The sequence below is a fragment of the Oncorhynchus mykiss genome, chromosome 19, assembly GCF_013265735.2.
Source record: "Oncorhynchus mykiss isolate Arlee chromosome 19, USDA_OmykA_1.1, whole genome shotgun sequence".
Classification (NCBI taxonomy): domain Eukaryota; kingdom Metazoa; phylum Chordata; class Actinopteri; order Salmoniformes; family Salmonidae; genus Oncorhynchus; species Oncorhynchus mykiss.
In genome coordinates, this window is record NC_048583.1 from 21,250,268 (window position 1) to 21,276,332 (window position 26,065).

The window sequence follows — 26,065 nt, forward strand, 5'->3', positions numbered from 1 at the left end:
TTCAATGGCTGTGCGAAGTTGCTGGATATTGGCGGGAACTGGAACATACTGTCATACAAGTCGATTCAGTGCATCCCGAACATGCTCAATGGGTAACATGTTTGAGTATGCAGTCCATGGAAGAACTGAGACATTTTCAGCTACCTGGAGTTGTGTACAGATCCTTGTGATATGGGGCCGTTTATTATCATGCTAAAACTTGAGGTGATGGCGGCAGATGAATGGCACGACAATGGGCCTCAGGATCTCATCATGGTGTCTCTGTGCATTGAAATTGCCATCGATTTAAATGCAATTGTGTTCGTTGTAGCTTATGCCTGCCCATACCAAAACCCCACCGCCACCATGGTGCACTCTAGTTCACAACGTTGACATCAGCAAACTGCTAGCCCACCGAACACCATACACGCTGTCTGCCAAAAAAAGAGCACAGTTCTCCAGCGTGCCAGTGGCCATCGAAGTTGAACATTTACCCACTGAGACGGTTTCTGACAGTTTGTGCAGAAATTCTTCAGTTGTGCAAACCCACGGTTTCATCAGCTGTATGGGTGGTTGGTCTCAGACAATCCCGCATGTGAAGAACCTGGATGTGGAGGTCCTAGGCTGGCATGGTTACATGTGTTTTGCAGTAATGAGGCAGTCTGCACGTATTGCCAAATTCTCTAAAACGATATTGGAGGTGGCTTATGGTAGAGAAATGAACATTACATTTTCTGGCAACAGCTCTAGTGGAAATTCCTGCAGTCAGCATGCCAATCGCATGCTCCCTCAACTTGAGACATATGTGGCATTGTGTTGTGTGACAACTGCATTTTATAGTGGCCTTTTATTGTCCCAAGCACAAGGTGCACCTGCATAATGATCATGTGGTTTAATCAGCTTCTTGATATGCCACACTTGTCAGGTGGATGGATTATTTTGGCAAAGGAGAAATGCTCACTAACAGGGATTTTAACAAATGTGTCTTCTGGGATAATTTCAGCTCATGAAACATGGGACCAACACTTTACATGTAGACTTTTATATTTTTTGTTCAGTATAATTCACATGTGAATGTGAACTTCCACGCAATCTTGACCAACACCTTAATCCCCCTTAACACCTCCCCCTCTGCTTGATCGTTGCCAGTTTGTTTTGTTTCGTCAAGCCTACCAGCGGTTTTTCCCGTGCCCCTCTAGTTCCTGTTTTCTAGCTTTCCTGGGTTTTGACCATTCTGCCTGCATTGACCCTGAGCCTGCCTGTCATTCTGTACTTGTCACAACACCCTGGATTACTGACTTCTGCCTGCCTTGACCCTGAGCCTGCCTGTCGTTCTGTACTTGTCACAACACCCTGGATTACTGACTTCTGCCTGCCCTGAGCCTGAGCCTGCCTGTCATTATGTACTTGTCACAACACCCTGGATTACTGACTTCTGCCTGCCCTGAGCCTGAGCCTGCCTGTCATTATGTACTTGTCACAACACCCTGGATTACTGACTTCTGCCTGCCCTGAGCCTGCCTACCATTCTGTACATTTCAGACTCCGCTCTGGACTACTGACCTCTGTTGTCCGTAGCTTATGCCTGCCCATACCATAACCCCACCGCCACCTCTGTTCACAGCGTTGACTTCAGAAAACCGCTGAATACTTTCTGAGTGCACAGCCATCAGCCACTCATTTCTCCTGCTCACCAGCCTATCGTGCACAAGGCTACCAGAGGGAGTTGACACCACATTATTTAAACAAACACTAAGCTGCCATCTCTCCAGGAAGGAGGCCCATATGTCTTGCATCTCTCCCCCTCTTAAAGGGTGGGTGAAAGGGGAGAGAGGGGTGGTGCTGGGGCTGCACTTAGCAGGTTGTGTGTTGTGTACTGTACTATTCCCTTGTCGAGTGTTCTCCCCCATTCGTGTTGACAGGGAGATTTATCAGGATTCTGAGATTGTGTGTGTGTGTTTACAGGGTAGGGACAGACCCCCTGTCACTAACCCCTTGGACCCACGCTCCCAGCCCACCCTTCAACAAGTAAACGTCTAGTAGAAGGTCTTTTAATAGAACAGAGTGCTTCCGTTTGGGGTGACATAACTCAACGTCACCCTCTCCTCCACCTACCTCTCTCCCTCCTCCTTTCTTTCCTCACTTCCTGCCTCATCCCTCTATCCCGAGGCTCTGAATCCTGCTTAAGCCCATCACTTTGGCTGGCATGAAGTCCATTAATTGTTCCAGAGAGCGAGGGAGAGGAGGTGTGTGATTTATCTTGCCTCCTTGCAAAGCTAGGGATTGGAGGCCAGGTGGGGTGGAGGAGGCAGGGGGTTTAGGCTGGCTGCCCCCTGTGTGTAAAGGCCCCATTGAGCTTCCAAATAAAGCAATGAGTGCTGATTTAATCAGGAGTGCTGTAAGGTTGGGCATTTGACCTTTTTTGACTGTTCGAGTACTCACACTGGACAAAACAGATCGCAACAATGCCTAATTTATCATAACCATTACAGATAACAAATCCTAATTGCTAAATTACCCCATAAATATTCAGTCAAAAAAAGTTTAGAAAAACATGATGTAATATAGCAGAATAAAAATGGAACATAATATTTTTCCAAATTAAAACATTTTCTAATCTGAGGTGATGTACATCTCGTGCCTTGAACAGTTATCCACAAAGTGTGATCATTTGAAACGGGGCTCAATTTGGCGAAAAATCTGTTTGGTGAGTAGGCATATGCTTAATGATTATGACGAAAATACACTTTTTGTCTGTATCAAACTGTTTTTACAAATTTACAGTGTGGTACCTGTCAGTGTTTAGGGGGAGGTTATATCCTGGGCTAACCAATTCTAAATGGATCTAGCGGTTAGCAAAGTAGAAAAATCCTTTTTAAATCTTCGCCTAAAATGACATACCCAAATCTAACTTGCATGTAGCTCAGGAGCTGAAGCAAGGAAATGCATATTCTTGATACCACTTTTAAGGAAACACTTTTGTGGAAATGTGAAATTAATGTATAACACATTAGATCTGGTGAAAGAAAAACTTGTTTTTTTAATTATTTTTTTTATCATCTTTGCAATGCAAGAGAAAGGCCATAATATAATATTGCAGTTTAGGCGCACTAGATGGCAGCAGTGTGTGTGCAACGTTTCAGATTGATCCAGTGAAGCATTGCAATACTGGACAATATTTTGATCAAGTCTGCCCAAATGTGCCGAATTGGTTAATTGATACATTTTCTAGTACATAACTTTAGAGAACATACAAAACTTATATGGTAATACAACATTTAAGTTGACAGCCTCCCAGGAATGTCATACATACTTAGCTTATACACCAACTTTCACACATCTAGATGGCCTGGCGGGGTGGGTGTGGAGCCAGAGTCAGCAGGGGTTCAAACTGTAGAGCCCAGTTCCTACATTTTAATATAAAAATGGATTTTATCAAACAAAACTATGCTACATTTTATCTCTGGGACCCTCAGGATGACAAATCAGAGCAAGATGACAATGTATAAGTACATTATTTACCTTCAGGTGTGAATGTATCAAACCAATTGTCATGATAAAAGTTTTTTGTCGTTGTGCACTCTCTTCAAACAATAGCATGGTATTTTTTCACTGTTATTTCACAGTTCACTGTTGGAACACATTTTTTCCTACTTCAATCAACCAGTCCATTTTGAATTTGTGATAGGACTGTCATCATTTGGCAAGGAATGTAGCTTGTGTCTCCCATCAGTTAGATACGCTTTTATAGTCATTTATTTCTGTAAGCCTAACAGGAGCTTGTGTGTGCCCTCAGAACGAGTGTGTGGAACGAGTGGTCGCAATGCAATTGAGTGAATGAGACACAGAGGGGAAATGGTATTTAGGGAGAAAAACAGTGTGATGCTTGGCTTGTTTTTTTTTTGTGCCCCGCAAATGCACATGTACAAATGGAACACTAGAGTCTAAGCAAATGAATGTTGTCTTCAAGACAAAATTTCCCTTGCCCAGTCGGTCAGCCACAAAGAACATTCCATCAAATAGTTTTACAGTATTTAAAAAAAAAAAAATGTTTTAGTCTCTGGTTAAAGATCAGGCTTTGACATCCATTCTAGTACTCAAGAAATCAATTACTCATTCCCATTACTAGAGTGCTGGTCCTCCCTCTTATTCTTAATGCTTAAAAGGCATTGTTGAACCTAGATCAGCACTGCTACCCTGAGATGCTTTGTGAATATTTGTCTGCACACGTTAGTTTCTTATTTTTTTATTTTTTATTTAACCTTTATTTAACTAGGCAAGTCAGTTAAGAACAAATCCTTATTTCCAATGACGGCCTACACCGGCCAAACCCGGATGACGCTGGGCCAATTGTGCGCCCCCCTATGGGACTCCCAATCACGGCCGATTGTGATACAATCTGGATATAGTCAAGCTTAAGCTTGATCACAATAAGAGTTCCAATGAGTTTTCACCTTCCATGCTTAGGTTTTGATAGCAGTGATTCAAAATCATGCTCTAAGGCGTTCAGTACAGTACTGGGTAGTGTGAGTACTGTGGTATTGAGACAGCGTACGTGAGAATACCCACAATGTAGATTCCCAATTGCATGCAGGGAAGGGAGCCTTCATCAGATTAGAATTGAAGTGATTATGAGAGCCAAAATCAATAGTTATCTATCTTTCTCTCTCTCTCTTTCTCCCACCCACACACACTTGCATCTTTAGATAATTGTAATTATTTGTTTTGGCCGGATATGGCGTGTTGGCCCAGGTCCAGCTCACTGTGTTTTGGGGTCGCAGAGTGAGACAGAGACAGAGAGACAGGGAGAGACCGAGGCAGAAACAGACAGGACGTACAGTGCCAGCCGAGTGGAGGGCCAGCAATTGAAAGGGCCTCTGGCCCACAGCCTTCTTTAGATAGTTGTAATTATTCGTTTGGCCGGACATGGCGTGTTGGCCCAGGTCCAGTTCACAGTAGTTTGGGGTCGCAGAGAGAGACAGAGAGGCAGAAACAGACAGGACATACAGGGCCAGCCGAGCGGAGGGCCAGTATTTGGAAGGGTCTCTGGCCCACAGCCTCAGATGGGTCAGCTGCAGAACCTATAGAAATTATACACTCCCTTTCATTTTTTTTCACATTTTGTTGCGTTACAAAGTGGGATTGAAATAGATTGAATTGTCTTTTTTTTTGTGATTGATCTACACAAAATTCTCCATAGTGTCAAAGTGAAAAGAAAGACATTGTTGTGCATTCAAATTGCCATCGATTAAAATGGAATTGTGTTCGTTGTCGGTAGTTTATGCCTTCCCATACCATAATCCCACCGCCACCATGGGATTGTTGACATTAGCAAACCGCTTGCTGACACGACGCCATACACATTGTCTACGGTTGTGAAGTTAGTTGGACTTGCTGCCAAATTCTTTAAAACAACGTTGGAGGTGGCTTATGGTAGAGAAATTAAACATTAAATGATATGGAAACAGCTCTGGTGGACATTCCTGCAGTCAGCATGCCAATTGCACGCTCCCTCAACTTGATACATCTGTGGTATTGTGTTGTGTGACAATACTGCACATTTTAGAGTGGCCTTTTATTGTCCCCAGCACAAGGTGCACCTGTGTAATAACCCTGCTGTTTAATCAGCTTCTTGATAAGCCATATCTGTCAGGTTGCATTGATTATCTTGGCGAAGGAGAAATGCTCACTAAGAGAGATGTAAACAAATTTGCACAGAGCATTTTTGAGAAATAAGCTTTTTGTGCATATGGAACATGTCTGGGATCTTTTATTTCAGCTCATGAAACATGGGACCAGCACTTTACATGTTGCGTTTATATTTTTGTTCAGTGTAGATTAATGATATGCACTTAGTCCTGAACTGAGGATGCTTCAAAAAACAGGGATGGGACACTAATACATAAGCGTTGTGTGGAATTGGATCAAGTCACCTAAACCAAACAATGGACGGAGGTCAAAGAAAACGTTCAGAGAATTTCAGTGACTCTCTTGAAGCAAATTGTGTCAAACCCCCCCAACTATCGAGAGCAAATAGCATGATTCATCAACAGAAAACAAGAAAAAAGGAGGCCTAGCCTACCGTTTTTTTATGAATTCAACTCAAACGAAAAAGTAAATAAGAGGATGCTACAACAACTTCAGGTAAGGTACTGTATTTATTGTTGGCCAACTTTTACAAATCAGAGTCACTTTAAAATGTTTGTTTTCTTCTGTAACACAACACAATGGGGTCGAAATGTATTTGTGTGACAGAAATGTTACACACATATCATACATAATTACTCATATTATTTACATGTTGTCTTGTCTTTCTAAGATCCTGTGGAAAAACATACAAATCTACTTAAAGAAGACTAATGCTGTTGCTCGTAGTGAGTGTTTAAAGACTGGTGGCAGACCCCGAGTAAGACCAGAGACAGATGAGCTGGGGGACTTGTTGACCCGGGATAAGTAATAGCCAGCTACTCCTGGAAGGTATCCCCAATGGTGACCATTTGAACATTTCAATTAGTAGGACACATTCATTCAACATGTGTCATCCCCGGACTGCAAGGAATATGTCATCTTGTCAGTCAACTCTTGAACTCCCATAAGTACAAATTATGGAAGGAACTCAACTCTTGAGGAAATAATGTTCTCTAATGCAGCAATTTAATATTTTCCTAGAGGCTTGGAGGGGATAATAAGACAGGATCAAGATCAGCCCGCTACATCTGCAGCAGCCAGGAGAGAAAGGTTGTGTCACTGACCCAGGCCAGAGGACAAAGACAAAGAGGCTGAGCATGCATGGGAAACTGGCCATGGAATTTCATAAGCGCAAACTAGTGGATTTCAAAAAAGAGCATGAAATGAAGACGCAAATCCTTCATGTTGAGTTGGCTATGAAGGGAGGAGGAGAGAAACGCGACGCAGCAACAGTACCAATGTTCTTCTGAAAACCAGCACCAGTTTGGGGATCCGAAATGTCCATTTGTGAATTAAGAACCTTTTTGTTACCAATCCATGACTATTGTTTGCGTCTATCACTTGAGCTATCCTTCTCACAACTAAGGTAGCTATCCTTCTCACAACAAATAGTGATGCACCGATATTAAGTTTTTGGCCGATACAGATATCCGGGATTTTCCTTGACAAAAAAAAAAACGATACTGATAACCGATACATTCTAAAACAGTTAAATAGTGAACACACACAGCTGGATGCAGCGATCTAAGGCACTGCATCTCAGTGCAAGAGGCATCACTGCAGCCCCTGGTTCGAATCCAGGCTGTATCACATCCGGCCATGATTGGGAGTCGCACAATTGGCCCAGCGTCGTCTGGGTTTGGCCGGGGTAGGCCGTCATTGTAAATAGGAATTTGTTCTTAACTGACTTGCCAAGTTAAGTAAAGGTTACATACACTACACTGACCAAAAAGTTATTTTGTTGGCATTTATGTATGTCCCCATTACCAGTAAAACATAATCAAAACCTATTTCTTTCACTTACTTGCTGTGCTGTTTTGTTGTTCATTTGTTCAGTCGTTTCATTCTCAACCAGGATTTCATCATACGTGTCAAGCAGTGAAGTTTCAGCTCTTTCCGTGGCCTCTCTTCCTCGGTGCTCACTGTCACTGTGTCCGTTTCCATCTTGTCCATCTGTGTATGTAACATTTCACGTAAACCCTGTTTCTTGTCTGCATCGAAGTAGCGGTCCTTGTGCAGTACATAGCATCGAGCATGGTGGCGAGCAGGTGTTTCAGTGCCGTGACAGAGGGTATCACATCTGCTGCAGGCGCAGTTGATGAGCTTATTTCTCCAGTCAGTTGTTTGAATGGAGCTCGCTAGTGTGTTTCCAAGTTTCAAACATGTTCTCAAATGCCATTGAAAAGGTAGCAGCGGTAGCACAACCAGCACATTCATGAGCATGCAATATGACTTTCCTCAGTACCAAATCCTCGACGACCCACTGTGCCGTCAGACTCAGCATGCTCATGGGGCTGACATTGCTGGTCCAAATGTCAGTCGTGAAGCTAATAGCAGTGACGCAATTACTGTGTAACTCCGGTAGGGCAACATCTGAAAAATAGCGCACTTGGTAGTGTGTACCGCTGCTCGACTAGTTTGCAAAAGCCAACATCACCCATGACAGAGAACGGTTGATTGTCAAGGGCAATTAATTCCATTATCTTGGCGTTAATGGGTTTCGCCTTTGTCTTGCTGAAATGTCTTACTCTTTCAAGTGACTGCTCGACTTGTTGACTGCTCGATCCACACAGCAGACATTGTGGGCTAAGTTAGGAATGATGTGTCGCACGTGTAACGCTACACTTTATGTAGTGTCACTACGTCATGCACGTCAGCTTCGACATCGGTCATGCACATCGGCCCGATGTCTAGTTTAACGCCGGCGTGCAAAACCGATGTCAAAGCTGACGTGCATGACGTAATGACACTACATAAAGGGTGGCGTGTGTCAAAGCTGACGTGCATGACGGGAACATCTGGGTCATCATCGTCTTCAATGTGAGGATCTAGGCAGCCATGCAGGTTCGAGTTCATTGTGTAGCACTGTATTTGCAATTATGACAATTCAGCATCTTGGTTGAAAGCACAATGTGTTTCTGAGAGACTGGAAACAACTCCATACACCAAACATGCACTCCACTACACCTCTGGTACGGATATGAGCTTGGTTGTACTGTTGTTGCTCAGGTCCTATTGCATGAAGATAGGGGGTGAACAAGAAGTCGGTATGTGCATACCCACTGTCACCGAGTATGATTCCACTCTGTTGTCCTCCTTCAAGCTGAGCATCCAAAGAGGAGTTTTGGATAATCATTGAGTCATGAGTTGCACCTTCCCAACGTGCAACAATGTTGGAGAACTGCAAATTGGGAGTGCACACACTTTGTTCATTTACTGAGAACCAGTTTTTTTATGATTCCTGTACTCCTCGACATCTACTGTAGAGGGATACTTGATGGGAATATGACATCCATGTATACAGCCAATGACTCCAGAGAAGTTCCCATATTCAGATGACTCTACCTTGCAGTTGGCTTGGGCAGCAGCATCAGGGAACTTGATGCAATTGTTTTTCATTTCAGACTTTGTGGATTATTCTGCATACAGTCGAGTAACTTAGATCACACAAATCTCCTGTTTAACGGTGGAAGGTTCCAGATGCCAAAAACCTCAAGGTGATCAGTACTTGTAGGAAAGGAGGGATGGGCCTTTCCCTAAATCAAATCAAATAGCATTTTATTGGTCACAGACACATGGTTAGCAGATGTTATTGCGAGTGTAGCGAAATGCTTGATGAAAGCCTTGGCTCAAGCAAACAAATGTCAGCGGCATTTTCTTTGTACATACAGAAACGGTCACAGAAATTTATTTGATCAAAATCAGTGGGTTGCTCCGGTCTATACTGTCCTTTTGTCAGGCCTTGGTGGTGATCTTTGATCATCATTGAAATAGTCCAGGTAATCCAGTTTCTCTCATTGGCAAGTTCATCCTGGGGGCCAACATCCATTAATCTGATGTTAATCCTGTCTCTGGCCAGGTTTAATTTAAGGCTTCTCTTAGATCTAGATTAAATCTAATCATCCTTCTGGAAATCTGACTTTTTAAATCTACACTAAGGCAAGTCTGAGACTATTTCAAACCATGTCTGAGAAATGCCATTTCAGTTAATCCAGTTTAAAAGTGCAATTTAGTCTAGGATTAGGTTTAATCTGTGTTCACGAAACCGCCCCAATAAATTATATGGACTCTCCGTGACATAAGAGGGGTTGACATGATTTTTGAATGACTACCCCTTCCTCTGTCCCCCATACATACATCATCTGTAAGGTCCCCCTGTCAAGTATTGAATTTCAAGCACAGATTCAACTACAAAGACCAGGGACCTTTTCGAAAGCTTCATAAGGAAGGGCAGTGATTGGTAGATGCGTCACAATAACAAATCAGACATTGAATATATCTTTAAGCATTTTTGAGTTAACAATTATGCTTTGGATGATGTATACCGTAAACCACCTAGAAACATCAAAGATAAAGTCGTCCTTCTAAAATGATGAGCTGCAGGACAGGAAAAAACAGCTTAGGGATGAGGCCATTGGTTATTTTAAAACAGCTACAATGTTGTTGATCCTGAGGATGGATCAACAACACTGTAGTGACTCCACAAATGTGACCTTAATGATGAAGTGAAAAGAAGAACACAAATATTCCCAAACCTGCATCCTACATGCAACAACGCACTAAAGTAATACTGAAAGAAAAAACAAACACTTTTTGGCCTAAATGAAACACCTTATGTTTGGGGCAAATCCGACACAACACATTACGGAGTAACTGCCTCCTTATTTTCAAAGCATGGTGGCGATTGCAATATATGTGTGCAAAGCTCTTACTTATCCAGTAAGACTCACAGCTGTAGTCACTGCCACAGGTGTTTCTAACATGCACTGACTCATTGACTCGGGGGGGTGAAAACTTATCTTATCAAGGTACTGTATATTAGTGTTTTATTTTTCCTTCATCTTTTTTTTTTCATTGATTTTTTCCTCCACTTTGACATTACAGAGTATTTTGTGTAGATCGTTGACAAAAAAAGACCATTAATCCTGTTTTAATCCTACTTTGTAACACAATAAAATGTTAAGAAATCCAAGTGGGCTGTAGACATTCTACAGGCACCGTATATGGTTTAACGGGAGGTATAGTACAGAGATAGGGTATAGAGATGTGGTTTAAATGGAGGTATAGGACAGAGATATGGTATAGAGATGTGGTTTAACTGGAGGTATAGTACAGAGATAGGGTATAGAGATGTGGTTTAACTGGAGTATAGGACAGAGATAGAGTGTAGAGATGTAGTTTAACTGGTGGTATAGTACAGAGATAGTGTATAGAGATGTGGTTTAACTGGTGGTATAGTACAGAGATAGTGTATAGAGTTGTGGTTTAACTGGTGGTATAGTACAGAGATAGTGTATAGAGATGTGGTTTAACTGGTGGTATAGTACAGAGATAGTGTATAGAGTTGTGGTTTAACTGGTGGTATAGTACAGAGATAGTGTATAGAGTTGTGGTTTAACTGGTGGTATAGTACAGAGATAGTGTATAGAGTTGTGGTTTAACTGGTGGTATAGTACAGAGATAGTGTATAGAGTTGTGGTTTAACTGGTGGTATAGTACAGAGATAGTGTATAGAGTTGTGGTTTAACTGGAGGTATAGGACAGAGATAGGGTATAGAGTTGTGGTTTAACCTGAGGAATAGGACAGAGATATGGTATAGAGATGTGGTTTAACTGGAGGTATAGGACAGAAATAGGGTGTAGAGATGTGGTTTAACTGGTGGTATAGGACAGAGATAGGGAATAGAGATGTGGTTTAACTGGTGGTATAGGACAGAGATAGGGTATAGAGTTGTGGTTTAACCTGAGGTATAGGACAGAGATATGGTATAGAGTTGTGGTTTAGCTAGAGGTATAGGACAGAGATAGGGTATAGAGATGTGGTTTAACTGGAGTATAGGACAGAGATAGAGTGTAGAGATGTAGTTTAACTGGTGGTATAGGACAGAGATCGGGTATAGAGTTGTGGTTTAGCTAGAGGTATGGTTCAGATTTATGGTTTATTTATGTATAAAGGTACAGTACTCTCTGTGCCAAGATGATACAATGAGAGGCTTTTAGTTTGTTGGAACATTGTTTACACACTGTAGCTTCTTTTGAAACAGTGTTTCCTCACACACACACATAATACACTCACTCACACAAAGGAGTGCAATCCATCAAGTCACTCATAGCTGTCGCTAGTAAAGGGAGACACAGGGCCTTGAGCGAGGATCTTCTAACATAGATTTGATTTACCTCAATTTGCCTCAAAAAGTGACATGTGAGGAAAAGGAGCGTCGATACGCCTTGGCAGTACCTGCCGCCAACAGGCGTCCATGTCTTTTTTTTTAGCTTCAACGTCTTCCCGTCGTGTTGCCAACCTAATTCATTTTGGGGAAACAGATTGATTACACCGAATTTGTCAGTTATGGCAAGGAAATGGCGTGAAGTAAACACGGTGAGGTAGAGAATGTGATGTGTGTGACATGCGTACGGTGCGCCTCCAGTACAGTGTGTGTGTGTGACATTCGTACGGTGCGCCTCCAGTACAGTGTGTGTGTGTGTGTGTGTGTGTGACATGCGTACGGTGCGCCTCCAGTACAGTGTGTGTGTGTGTGTGTGTGTGTGACATGCGTACGGTGCGCCTCCAGTACAGTGTGTGTGTGTGTGTGTGTGTGACATGCGTACGGTGCGCCTCCAGTACAGTGTGTGTGTGTGTGTGTGACATGCGTACGGTGCGCCTCCAGTGCAGTGTGTGTGTGTGTGTGTTTCGCCACATGCCTGAGTGTAATCAAACTCCCAACGTGGTGGATTGACTGTCTTTAATTGGTCTGTTTAAAAAATATATATTATTGTAAGCTGGGCAAATAGTGTAGAGCGAGAGAAAATCAGAGGGTTCTTCCCTTCCTCTTCCCAGCTAGTGGAGACATTGGGAATCCACAGCAGGGGGAATGACAGAGAGTAGGCCTACCTCTAGTTGTTGGAAAGAGCGAGAGAATGAATTGATGAATGTCTGCTTGTAGGCACGATAGAGAGACACGGGAAAGAGAGGGATATTACCGCTAAGACGTGTTGGGAAGTGAAGGTAGAAGAGAGAGACTACCTTTAGTTGTAAGAGCGAGAGAGCGCACCTCTGTACATACGCAGGCGTAAATTAAACCGAAGAGGTGTTCCATCAGAAAGGCCACCTGGCATCCTAATTGTACGAGGAAGCGCCTTTTTGCACCAATAAGCCGGGCTAATGATTTAAACACACTCAGGCTTTCCGGTAATGAACCTCAAGGCACTCTGAGTATTTCACCACTAATGACTGAGACTCTTTACGTACATGACACTGCCACCTTACAGGTGCCCATTTAGGCTTATCCATTTGGTTCTGATAGAAGGAAGGAGTCCATTGTATAAAGGCCTCGGCAAAATGGCCGCCGCTCTTTTGCCAATTAACGCAGAGTTCTCCATGTACCCTTCTGACATTTCCGGGTAATTATGTTTTGTAAAGCAGCCATTGGATTAATTTAGTAGAGTCTCTCACCCTGCCACCATCTTAACAGTAGTGCTGCCAGCAGAGTAGAAGTAGAAACAAAGCTGGTCGACCTGTTCTTTCTATTGCCCAATCTCTCTCTCTGTTATTATTTTTCACTTTTTTTTTCTTTCTCTTGAGATAGTCCAGTGGAAAATGAACATTTATAGTCCTTACACTCTTAGAGAAAAGGTACCTATAGCAGTCCCTATAGCATAACCCTTTTTGGTTCTAGGTACAACAAGCCTCTTTGGTTCCATGTTGAGCCCTCTGTGGAAAAGGTACTACATGGAACACAAAAGGGTTCTATTTGGAGCCAAAAGGGTTCTCCAATGAGGACAGCCGGAGAACCCTTTTAGGTTCTAGACAGCACCTTTCATTCTAAGAGCGTATGCGATCTGAATAATAATTTTTAAAAAACATTGATTCTTCCAGAAATGAGAGAGAGAGGGAAAGAGTAAAGGGTGGTAGAGGAGTGGAGAGCGGCGGAGGGGGTTTGCCACTCACAAGGATTAATTTAGTACAGTCTCCTCACCCTGCCACCTTCTTAACAGCAGTGCTGTCAGCACAGTAGGGCAGGAGAAAGCTGGTCTTTCTATTCCCCAATCTCTCTCTCTCTTTTTCTCAGTTTCTTTATGTCTCCCTCTTTCTCAGAAAAATATGCCCTTGAGATAGACAAATGGAAAACTCACATTATAGTCCATATGTGATCTAAATAATTCAAATATTTTGGGTAAATTATAGAGCAACGAAGAGAGGGGGGGGGCACACTCACCAGGACTCAACACAGGGGAATAACAAATACCAATCAAACAGATGAGCAAGCCTAAACCCCGGTACATATTTTGCCCCAACATTTCCTTGACTAGCCAAGCATTAAATCCCCTGCCGCCGGGAACAGATAGCTGCAGACACGAGTTAAGGCTGTGGTGGAGACAGCCTCCTTCAGGAGTCACTATCTGCACACATTACAAGAGGTAAAGCAGTTTGAGCGTTAGTGGGGGAAATTGTGCTGGGTTTCGGGTGAGCGCTAAACAGACCACCGCTCATGGTAATAACAAGGGTACGTGCATCGTGGGGGAGAAAGAACATGATTTAAAAGCCTGTCGTCGTCGTCCTGAAAGACCCATTGAAGAACTTAGCCTCGTCTGACGTTTGTTACCGTCTAATGAACATGCCAAAAACAGCAGCTAAGTCTTTGTGTCCTCTCTCTCTTGTTACAGGTGGCTAACCTGGCCTGCTCCATCTCCAACAACGAGGAGGGTGTGAAGCTGGTGCGCATGGCCGCCACCCAGATCGACAGCCTCTGCCCACAGGTAGGCTGGGTGTCCTGGATCCTGTTTAGTAGAGAGGAAATACGCTTTTGAGAATGAGTGAAACGGGGGGAGGGTGACCTAGCTGAACCAATTGGTGTTTTGCCCCGTTGCAAAATGGGATTGTGACGGTACGCCCTACTGAACACGACCCTGGTATTAGCACCACCCGTTGGAGGTACCCGGCTCAGCTCTTTTACATTTATTTTAGAGGTTTTTTTTTTAAACACGCTGTATTATTTGGTTGCCATGCCATTGCATTGGGAAGTGCCATTGTATAGAGAGTAAGCATATGTTATTAAATATCTCTCTGAATCACTATACTCTAAAAGCAACGTTTTAACAATGATTAAAGAAAACACACACAGTAATGGTACATGGTGAGGAAGACAGAGTAGTAAAACTCTAGTACGCAACTTTGCCGGTAGGCAAGTTTGTTTGGGCACAGGCAGCGTCCTTCATCTTAGTACTGTGTGTGTCTGTGTGGGTAAAAAGAATGTCCAAGGGAACACAGAGAGAGAGAGAGAGAGGGGGCAGAGGGAGATAGGGCAGAGAGAGCGATTGGGAGGGAGAGAGAAAAAGAGAGGAGGAGAGAAAGAGGGAGCGCAGAGTGAGAGGAGGAGAGAAAGGGGGAGCGCGCAGAGGGGGAGGAGGAGAGAAAGGGGGAGCGCAGAGTGAGAGGAGGAGAGAAAGGGGGAGCGCAGTGACAGGAGGAGAGAAAGGGGAGCGCAGAGTGAGAGGAGCAGAGAAAGGGGGAGCGCAGAGTAAGAGGAGGAAAGAAAGGGGGAGTGCAGAGTGAGAGGAGGAGAGAAAGTGGGAGCGCAGAGTGAGAGGAGGAGAGAAAGGTGAAGCGGAGAGTGAGAGGAGGAGAGAAAGGGGGAGCGCAGAGTGAGAGGAGGAAAGAAAGGGGGAGCGCAGAGTGAGAGGAGGAAAGAAAGGGGGAGCGCAGAGTGAGAGGAGGAGAGAAAGGGGGAGCGCAGAGTGAGAGGAGGAGAGAAAGGGGGAGCGCAGAGTGAGAGGAGGAGAGAAAGGGGGAGCGCAGAGTGAGAGGAGGAGAGAGGGGGAGCGGAGAGTGAGAGGAGGAGAGAAAGGGGGAGCGCAGAGTGAGAGGAGGAGAGAAAGGGGGAGCACAGAGTGAGAGGAGGAAAGAAAGGGGGAGCGCAGAGTGAGAGGAGGAGAGAAAGGGGGAGCGCAGAGTGAGAGGAGGAAAGAAAGGGGGAGCGCAGAGTGAGAGGAGGAAAGAAAGGGGGAGCGCAGAGAGAAAGAGGAGAGAGGGAAGGGTATATGAGAGAGATACAGATGGAAGCTCTAGCCTCCCGGAGCGGGCTTCCTCTGGATGTCTAATAGAGGAGTAGGTGGCAATCGATACGTTGTTTCCAAGGTTAAGGTTCGGGGCATTTTCACAGGGGACCCTGCGCTCACTAATGGAAGTGAAGAAAGGAGAGGAAGGAGGGATTGAGGGAAGGGGCAGTTCTTAACATTCAAGGTGCTAGCCTCTCGAAGACTCACACGGGGCCCGACAAGCAGCCACATTGCACCCACCGAGACCCACTTTTTGATAAACTGACCTCCACTGAGTCAAGGCTAGCATTAGAAAACTTTGGAAGGGGATTGCAAGTTTTAAGTTGCCAGCTGTCGCTTTTCCTTGGCAACGGCTCAACATAGAGAAAGCGCAGAGCAATAGAGGATAAGTAGCAAAATAGATGGTTGTTTTGACATTTTGAAAAAGCCCTGTCGAGGGCCAAGAGGCCGACACGTGAGCTCGAATGAGAAACGTGATACGAGCAAGAGCGTGGCGTCAGTTTTGTCTTTTTCTTTTAACCAATCACATTATTCCCACGAGTCATAAGATGACTCAGGTGTGTGAGTGCTTTTTTGACATTTTTGTGTTTTGACAGGAGGTCGGTTTGACAAGGGGGTGTTATTAAAGACGAAAGAGAACAGGGAATAGAACAAAAAAAAGGAAGGTTACGTAAGATGAGTGTGTGTGTAAGTTTAGTGTATTAGATGACCGGCTTTGCTTGATGCCAGGCATCATTAGTGGCTGTCAAACCCTGATCCCAGATCAGACTCTTTTAGGCTAATTGAGCTAAAAGTAGAAACTGTAAAAGCAAATGGGTTCAATTCACTTTTTTTGCATTTATTTCAAACGTGTTTTTTCCTGATTCAAACCGATATTAAATGGTAGAAAGATGCATGGAACATAGTGGGAAGGCCGGTGGGTCCAGTATTCAATCCCACACAGGCAGGGATTGCATATGTGCTTAGGGGCCACGGCCTTAACCGCTCAACCTACCCCAGGTATATTTAAAAAATATATATATTTTGACCTTGTTTTCCAAGCTTTAACAAGCTAATGGACTTCTTTTTTTTTTCAACGTTCTGGATGAATTGATAGCACCATACGTATGTAGAAAACAAGGCAAAACTTTTGTTAAAAATGTAAACTATCAGGGTCTCCTGAGTGGCACAGCGGTCTAAGGCACTGCATCGCCGTACTAGAGGCGTTACGACAGACCCAGGTTCATTCCCGGGCTGCGCCACAACCGGCTGTGGCCAGGAGTCCCATGGGAATGGTGCACAATTGGTCCAGTGTTGTCTGGGTTAGGGGAGGGTTTGGACGAGGGGGCTTTACTTGGTTCTTTGGGCCGGGGGTCTCAGTGATGGGACAAGATCGAAATTGGCGAGATTTTTTTTTTAAAGAAGGTGGTGGGGGAAGCTGTGGGTGTCTCACCTAGCTACCTTAAGATGAATGCACTTGTGAGTCGCTCTGGATAAGAGCGTCTGCTAAATGACTTAAATAGAAATAAATAAAAAAATACAATCTTAATTGGTTTAGTCAGTCATACATGCCTACAGTAGTAATGGCACCCTGCCTATTGCTTTACCACTCGTGGATATTATCCATGTAATGGACACTTGCAGGGCTGGAACATTGTCTATCTGGTAGATCATTAGTTCTCATTCCTGGGATTAACAACGGTAAAAACGACATAAACAAAACCAAAGCGTGGATTGCTGTTTTACCTAGTCTGTAGACTATAGACTGCACAATGGGTAATGGCGGTCATGTCATTTTCAATGTGGGTGTACTGTCCCTTTAATGTGCTTAAGGAAACCGACTGCAGAAAGGGAAGTCCACTGTGCTGTAGCCTACTGTACCCGCGGATGTGGTCCATTTCACATCCTCCACTCTATCTAGCGGGTGTACCGAGGCTCGTGCAAGGCTTCTTACTTACTTAATTACTCTAATGTGTATAGCAAGGGCGTTAATCGTCGAAGTACAGTCCTGGTCGTGGCCTCGAGCTAGTCGTATTTCCTTAGGAGGCACTTCAGTCTTTTAATCTAGGTAAAGGGTTTGAAGTCAGGTGTCTTGGAGAGTTACAAGGTCATAATTGGAGATCCCCTTAATTGTGGTGGTCCGACACACACACACACACACACACACACCTTTTCTCTCAACCTTCACTCTCTACCACCCAGGTGATCAACGCGGCCCTCACCCTGGCTGCTCGGCCCCAGAGCAAGGTTGCCCAGGACAACATGGACGTGTTCAAGGACCAATGGGAGAAGCAGGTGCGCATCCTCACCGAGGCCGTCGACGATATCACTTCTGTGGATGACTTCCTGTCCGTGTCAGGTATGGAATTGGGAAAGATTAGAAAATACTGTACAATGTTGTACAGTGTTAAAAGGAAGTGCTTTTTAACACTAAAACTAGTTGCAACTGAGCCGCCACCAAATAGAGGAGGCTGGTGGGAGGATCTATAGGAGGACGGGCAGATTGTAATGGCTGGAATGGAATAAATGGAACGGTATCAAACATATGGAAACCACGTTTGATTCTGTTCCAATAATTCCCTTCCAGCCATTCCAATTAGCTGTCCTCCTATAGCTTCTTCCACCAGCCTCCACTGCCACCAACATATAGTCTCTCGGATTCTAACTGTTTATTGTATAATAGTTCTTGACACCTGGGGCCCGTATGTATCAAATGTCTCAGAGTCGGAGGGTTGATTTAAGAATCCGTTTGACCTTTTCCGTTTAAAATGAAAAAGATCACATGGACAGGCAGGGCCTGATCCTGGATCAGCACTCGTCCTCTGGGACGCTTGATACATACAGCCCGAGATGATAAAGTAGAATATGTGTGTGTGTACCGTGTATATAGGTACAGTGCCTTGCGAAAGTATTCGGCCCCCTTGAACTTTGCAACCTTTTGCCACATTTCAGGCTTCAAACATAAACATATAAAACTGTATTTTTTGTGAAGAATCAACAACAAGTGGGACACAATCATGAAGTGGAACGACATTTATTGGATATTTCAAACTTTTTTAACAAATCAAAAACTGAAAAATTGGGCGTGCAAAATTATTCAGCCCCTTTACTTTCAGTGCAGCAAACTCTCTCCAGAAGTTCAGTGAGGATCTCTGAATGATCCAATGTTGACCTAAATGACTAATGATGATAAATACAATCCACCTGTGTGTAATCAAGTCTCCGTATAAATGCACCTGCACTGTGATAGTCTCAGAGGTCCATTAAAAGCGCAGAGAGCATCATGAAGAACAAGGAACACACCAGGCAGGTCCGAGATACTGTTGTGAAGAAGTTTAAAGCCGGATTTGGATACAAAAAGATTTCCCAAGCTTTAAACATACCAAGGAGCACTGTGCAAGCGATAATATTGAAATGGAAGGAGTATCAGACCACTGCAAATCTACCAAGACCTGGCCGTCCCTCTAAACTTTCAGCTCATACAAGGAGAAGACTGATCAGAGATGCAGCCAAGAGGCCCATGATCACTCTGGATGAACTGCAGAGATCTACAGCTGAGGTGGGAGACTCTGTCCATAGGACAACAATCAGTCGTATATTGCACAAATCTGGCCTTTATGGAAGAGTGGCAAGAAGAAAGCCATTTCTTAAAGATATCCATAAAAAGTGTCGTTTAAAGTTTGCCACAAGCCACCTGGGAGACACACCAAACATGTGGAAGAAGGTGCTCTGGTCAGATGAAACCAAAATGGAACTTTTTGGCAACAATGCAAAACGTTATGTTTGGCGTAAAAGCAGCACAGCTGAACACACCATCCCCACTGTCAAACATGGTGGTGGCAGCATCATGGTTTGGGCCTGCTTTTCTTCAGAAGGGACAGGGAAGATTGTTAAAATTGATGGGAAGATGGATGGAGCCAAATACAGGACCATTCTGGAAGAAAACCTGATGGAGTCTGCAAAAGACCTGAGACTGGGACGGAGATTTGTCTTCCAACAAGACAATGATCCAAAACATAAAGCAAAATCTACAATGGAATGGTTCAAAAATAAACATATCCAGGTGTTAGAATGGCCAAGTCAAAGTCCAGACCTGAATCCAATCGAGAATCTGTGGAAAGAACTGAAAACTGCTGTTCACAAATGCTCTCCATCCAACCTCACTGAGCTCGAGCTGTTTTGCAAGGAGGAATGGGAAAAAATTTCAGTCTCTCGATGTGCAAAACTGATAGAGACATACCTCAAGCGACTTACAGCTGTAATCGCAGCAAAAGGTGGCGCTACAAAGTATTAACTTAAGGGGGCTGAATAATTTTGCACGCCCAATTTTTCAGTTTTTGATTTGTTAAAAAAGTTTGAAATATCCAATAAATGTCATTCCACTTCATGATTGTGTCCCACAATTGTTGTTGTTGATTCTTCACAAAAAAATACAGTTTTATATCTTTATGTTTGAAGCCTGAAATGTGGCAAAAGGTCGCAAAGTTCAAGGGGGCCGAATACTTTCGCAAGGCACTGTAAGTGCAGTGTTTTTCCACCATTTATCCGACATGGTTTCTGCTCCCATTCAGAGAAAGGAGAAAGCTTTCTTGTCGATACCGGCACGGCTTCTAATGATGATGACTGTGATCTAATTGAATACAGATTACCATGATTATTAAGTGATTTAGTCATTAGGAGATACAACGGTTGAACACAATATTCCCTGCTTTTACAGGATTTAAGCTTTGTAGGCCATAATGGGTAAGGGGCTATTGACGCAGTTCCAGGCCAAAAACGCGCTTTCCCAGGGAGTTAACGGTTCATTCCAAATGGCACCGAATTCCCTATATACAGTAGTGCACTACTCTTGGCCATGTGGGGGGGGGGGGGGGGGGGGGGTGCGACGAATACAGGTTCCTGGTTCAAAATGACTCACTTTCAACAGAGGGGAATACACATACACACACATGCTGACACACACAAACAGTATGCTGATGCACACACACAGATGCGAGCACGCACACACACGTGAGCATACACGTTCACACACGCAGTACAGGTCACCGTTATGGTAGCATTGTTTCCCAAACTCTGTCCTCACGACCAACATGGGGTGCTTGTTTGGTTTTTGCCCTAATAATCAACTAATCATACAGCTATGGTTATTTGAATCATATGTGTCGTGTTAGGGCAAAACAAAAACAAAAACCTGCACCCATTGGGGTCCTGATGACCGAGTTTGGGGAAACTCTGCGGTGGAGTCTTTTGAAGGACTACCACCTCATTCTGCAACCGTCTATATTGTCGTCCACAAGGACTCTTGTCAATGAAAGGGTTAGAATGATTGTGCAATGAAATCTGGACTTTCTCTCTTTTTTTTATTATCAAACAGCAGTTGACCCTCAAGTTACTAAGCTATCCCATCCATGAAGCATGTTTGTGCCTAATGAACACCCCCCACCGCACCTCTCGCTCTCTCTCTCTCCCACTCTCTCTTGCTTTCCTTCTCCTTTCGCTCTTTCTACTACTCCCTCTCTATCTCTACCTCCCTCTCTCTCCTTCTCTTTCTTTCTCTCTCTCCCTCCCGCCCCTTTATCTCTACCCCACAGAAAACCACATTCTGGAGGACGTGAACAAGTGCGTGATTGCCCTGCAGGAAGGTGACGTGGACACCCTGGACCGCACGGCGGGCGCCATCAGGGGTCGGGCGGCCCGCGTCGTTCACATCATCAATGCGGAGATGGAGAACTACGAACCAGGTGTTTACACCGAGCGCGTTCTGGAGTCTATCAAGCTGCTGTCTGAGACCGGTGAGTTGGTCGTAGTGTACGCACACACGCACACATGCGCGTTGTACGTACGTATATGGCGCCTCAGCGGAGGAAGGAGAGGACTACCCTCCTCAGTGAATTTCATAAAAATAAAATTGTAAAACAATGATAATGTTTCCTTTTTCGATAAAACTATACTGAATATATTCACGTCAACAAATAATTGATTAAAACACACTGTTTTGCAATGAAGGTCTACAGTAGCCTCAACAGCACTGTAGGGTAGCACCATGGTGTAGCCGGTAGACAGGTATCTCCCGTCCTCCTCTTGGTACATTGACTTCAGTACAAATACCTAGGAGGCTCTTGATTCTCACCCACTTCCATAGGCTTGCACAGTAATTTTGACCATTTCCAGAGGATGTCCTCCAACCTACCAGAACTCTTGCAGCATGAACTGACATGTTGTCCACCCAATCAAAGAATTCAGAGAATGAATGTGGTAGTGAAAGCATAAGCTACAGCTAGCTAGCACTGCAGTGTATACAATGTGTTGAGTAGTTGACTCAAAGAGAATGACAATAGTTGAACAGTTTTCAATATGGAAGCAAATGAAATGGCGATAAAAACTCTTTTGCAACTGTTGGAATAATGATTACACCGTAGATAAACTAGATGCAGGCAAGAGTGTGCAAGGCGTTATTGAATGTGTCACTGTCTGTCCTTGTGTCTCTGTCTGTCATCAAACAAATAAATTCTCGACTTGTGTTCACCTGCGTTGTAAAATGTCATTCATAGGCTAGGTTGTGGCAACCTCATGATGGGTGTAGGGAAAATGTGGGTATCATGTAGTAGCCTAAACCTATCAAGGTTACATTGAACTTGGCGAATGGAATATGGATGACAGTCATCCAACACGCTGTAATAGAAATAAGGCCATGCTCATGATAAAAAAAAGATATCAGCTGTAGGTAGGCTACTGAGCTTGTCTGATGCTTTAAGCACTGCGATTAAAAATGAAGACATACAAATTACTAAAGAGGGAGCCAGAGATCAATATAGCCTAACCAGAAGAAGAAGAAAAAATTCTGCCCGCTGCTGCTGGTCTTCGCAGATTCTGCCTTTAACCTCCTGAAGTTGCCGATAATAGGCTACACCAGCGGTCGGCAGCCTTTTACATTTGGAGTTCAAATATCGTACCATTTCTACTGATCATATGCACATTTTCATGGAACAGTTTCATTTAATTCATAATAAAGTCTTGTCGTGTGGTTAATCAAAATTATATCTAAATTAAAATTATACAAATCTAAAAGTATCATCTATTGCCATTGCCAATCTGTAAAAATACCCTACATAAAGCCAACAAATAAAAACATTACAGCCTGCAGGCAGAAAATATCCTGAGAAAAATAAATATCTTATAAATCACATTGGCTACGCATGGCCTGTCTGCAAGGAACTTGAAACAGTGTATCAACTATTAACTAGGTTTGGGCAAAGCTGGGTGCTAGCAAACTTGCAACATTGTATAGAATATTCTGTCCCTCAGTTTCCCACACCAGTGAACTCCAGACAGACAGACACAGCTGTAGGCTATTTGTGCAAGTAATCAGGTAGGCCTTTTTTTATGATGTTTCCACCAGATCAGAGCATGACATTTATTTCCCCCTTTGATGCTGAGTTATTAGTGAAAGGGAGAGAGCTGGAAAGATTTTTCAAATAGGCTACGTTGAGGTTCAGGCACTAGTGTCATTCTCAATGGATGTAAAAACAGACTTTGTTTACTTGCTGTTTGAGGCGAAGATAAAAATGACTTTGAGAAGCTCCACAGTGACGGTGAGTTAAGACAATCAGAAACAGTACCACATATCCAAACGGGCACATTTATAAGCCTACATTTGCGTGCAAACCAGGGAGCCTAGGCCTACTTCTATGTGTAATTAGGTGTGTGTCCTTACTCAAGATTGACAGGAGTGCTCCAAACAAAAGACGATGAACAAATTGGAATGAAATAAACCAAAACTTGTATAGCCTAGGTTGTGCCCTCTGCAAACGACGTGTCCACTCCTACAATGGCAGAGTGTAATAAAAATATATTGAATGCATTAACAGAAAGCGTAACCAAAAAAACATTGGAGATGAGAAATGATGGTAATTAACGGTAAATGTACTACTGGTGATACTGGTGTGCCATGCTCGTTGGCCTCCGCAATGGATTAGTCCACTCAGACAAGCGTGAGTCAGACAATGTGGCCACATTTTTTTTTAAAGTATATTTGCCACTGCTCAACTAAAAAAATCTTGGTCGACCAACAACCTATCGACCAAACAATCGTCCAGTCGACTAAATGGGGTCAGCCCTATTGATGAGGAATGAAAAAGAAACTACTGGACACCATGGGAACATGGAATCTGACTAAGCCAAACTGTTTGATACAGTTCTTCACACACATGAGGACTGATAAGTGGCCTACACTCACAGCTATAGATGTTTTGTGTCTAGTTGATTGGATTTGATTCCGTATAAATAATGTCAACATACAGTATATATCCTATATTCCATCCTCTTTATGTTTTTTCCCTCATATGTACATTCCGCTGGGTATGTAGCTGAAATCCATAGACATACGTTCTGCTGAAATGTAGGGAGGGGAGGAAGAGAGGGAGAAAGGGAGAGGATGGAGAGAAGGGAGAGGAGGATGGAGAGAGGGGAGAGGAGAGACGGCGAAAGGGAGAGGATGGAGAGGCGGATGGGGAGAGGGAGAGGATGAAGAGAGGATAATGGGGGGAGGACAATGAAGAGGGGAGAGGAGGATGGAGAGGAAGATAGAGAGAGGGGGATGGATGAAGTTCACCAGGGATCAATAGAGGTGTTTTATGGTGCAGATCAGACGTGCATGGCAGCATTTAACAAACACCACCGCCACTAAAACACAAGGAGGGGAGGAACAAGCAACAAAACAGCCCTCCGTCAAAGAGAAATATAGTTAGGACGAATAAGACCCCAGTCAAAGTAAGTTCCAACCTCCCTCCCCCTCGCCTTCTACATTTCAATCAGCAGCATCAATTGAGCATGCAACCGCAACTAGACCCCATGAAGGTTAATGTGCGACACATCTCCTCCTTTGACTGAGCTGGCGTTCGCTAACTAAAGCTTTTGAACAGTTCAAAACTCGACATTCCCATGCTTTTTTCTTTGCTCTTTTTTTCTCTTCCTTAAATAAAGGGAGCGAGGCAGGCAGTTTATATTAATTTCGCTGAAGGCAGGAGGGGGACAGGGGAAGAGTGGCTCCTACATGAGTGTGGTTTGACTCTCATTAGCCTGTAATAACCTCTGATAAGGGGAGAACACATCCTTATGAATTCATATCATTATTCATCCAGTCTTTTTTTAGGCAGCCCCCAAAGTGACTTTGTGGGGAGTTGTAGTACCGTATAGTATCTCCCAGACAGGCACTAATCCTGTTGGCCGGAGATGTGACCATGTACTCTTCACTGTACTGTACTGTACTGTACTGATTTACTTACTGTACTGTACTACTTTACTTACTGTACTGTACTACTTTACTTACTGTACTGTACTACTTTACTTACTGTACTATACTACTTTACTGTACTACGTTACTTACTGTAATATACCACTTTACTGTACTACTTTACTTACTGTACTATACTACTTTACTGTACTACTTTACTTACTATACTACTTTACTGTACTACTTTACTTACTGTACTACTTTACTTACTGTACTATACTACTCTACTGTACTACTTTACTTACTGTACTCCTTTACTTACTATACTATTGTACTCTACTACTTTACTTACTGTACTACTTTACTTACTGTACTATACTACTTTACTGTACTAATTTACTTACTATACTACTTTACTGTACTACTTTACTTACTGTTCTATACTACTTTACTGTACTACTTTACTTACTGTACTACTTTACTGTTCTACTTTACTTACTATACTACTGTATTTACTTTACTACTTCACTTACTGTACTACTTTACTTACTTACTATACTACATTACTGTGCTACTCTACTTACTATACTGTACTACTTTACTTACTGTACTACTCTACTTACTGTACTATACTACTTTACTGTACTATTTTACTTACTGTACTGTCCTACTTTACTTACTGTACTACTTTACTTACTGTATAATACTACTTTACTTACTGTACTATACTACTTTACTGTACTGTACTACTTTACTTACTGTACTGTACTACTTTACTTACTGTACTATACTACTTTACTCACTGTACTATACTACTTTACTGTACTACTTTACTGTACTGTACTACTTTACTTACTGTACTACTTTACTTACTGTACTACTTTACTTACTGTACTATACTACTTTACTTACCGTACTATACTACTTTACTGTACTACTTTACTGCACTGTACTACTTTACTTACTGTACTACTTTACTTACTGTACTGCACTACTTTTCTGTACTGTACTACTTTACTTACTTTACTACTTTACTTACTGTACTGTACTACTTTACTTACTGTACTTTACTACTTTACTTACTGTACTTTACTGTACTACCGTGATTCATATATTTTTGCAAAAGCATCA

At 43.2% G+C, this 26,065-nt stretch overlaps 1 protein-coding gene across 2 annotated transcripts in view; it reads left to right on the forward strand.

The window, feature by feature from the left end:
- The window catches only part of LOC110497517 (catenin alpha-2), a 663,050-nt gene that overhangs the window by 581,373 nt on the left and 55,612 nt on the right, over positions 1 to 26,065 (forward strand). For both annotated transcript variants that reach the window (XM_036954442.1, XM_036954443.1), the window contains exons 10-12: positions 14,332 to 14,424; positions 17,905 to 18,061; positions 21,294 to 21,494. In XM_036954442.1, coding sequence (XP_036810337.1) covers positions 14,332 to 14,424; positions 17,905 to 18,061; positions 21,294 to 21,494 — 451 coding nt within the window. The remainder of the gene's footprint in view (positions 1 to 14,331; positions 14,425 to 17,904; positions 18,062 to 21,293; positions 21,495 to 26,065) is intronic.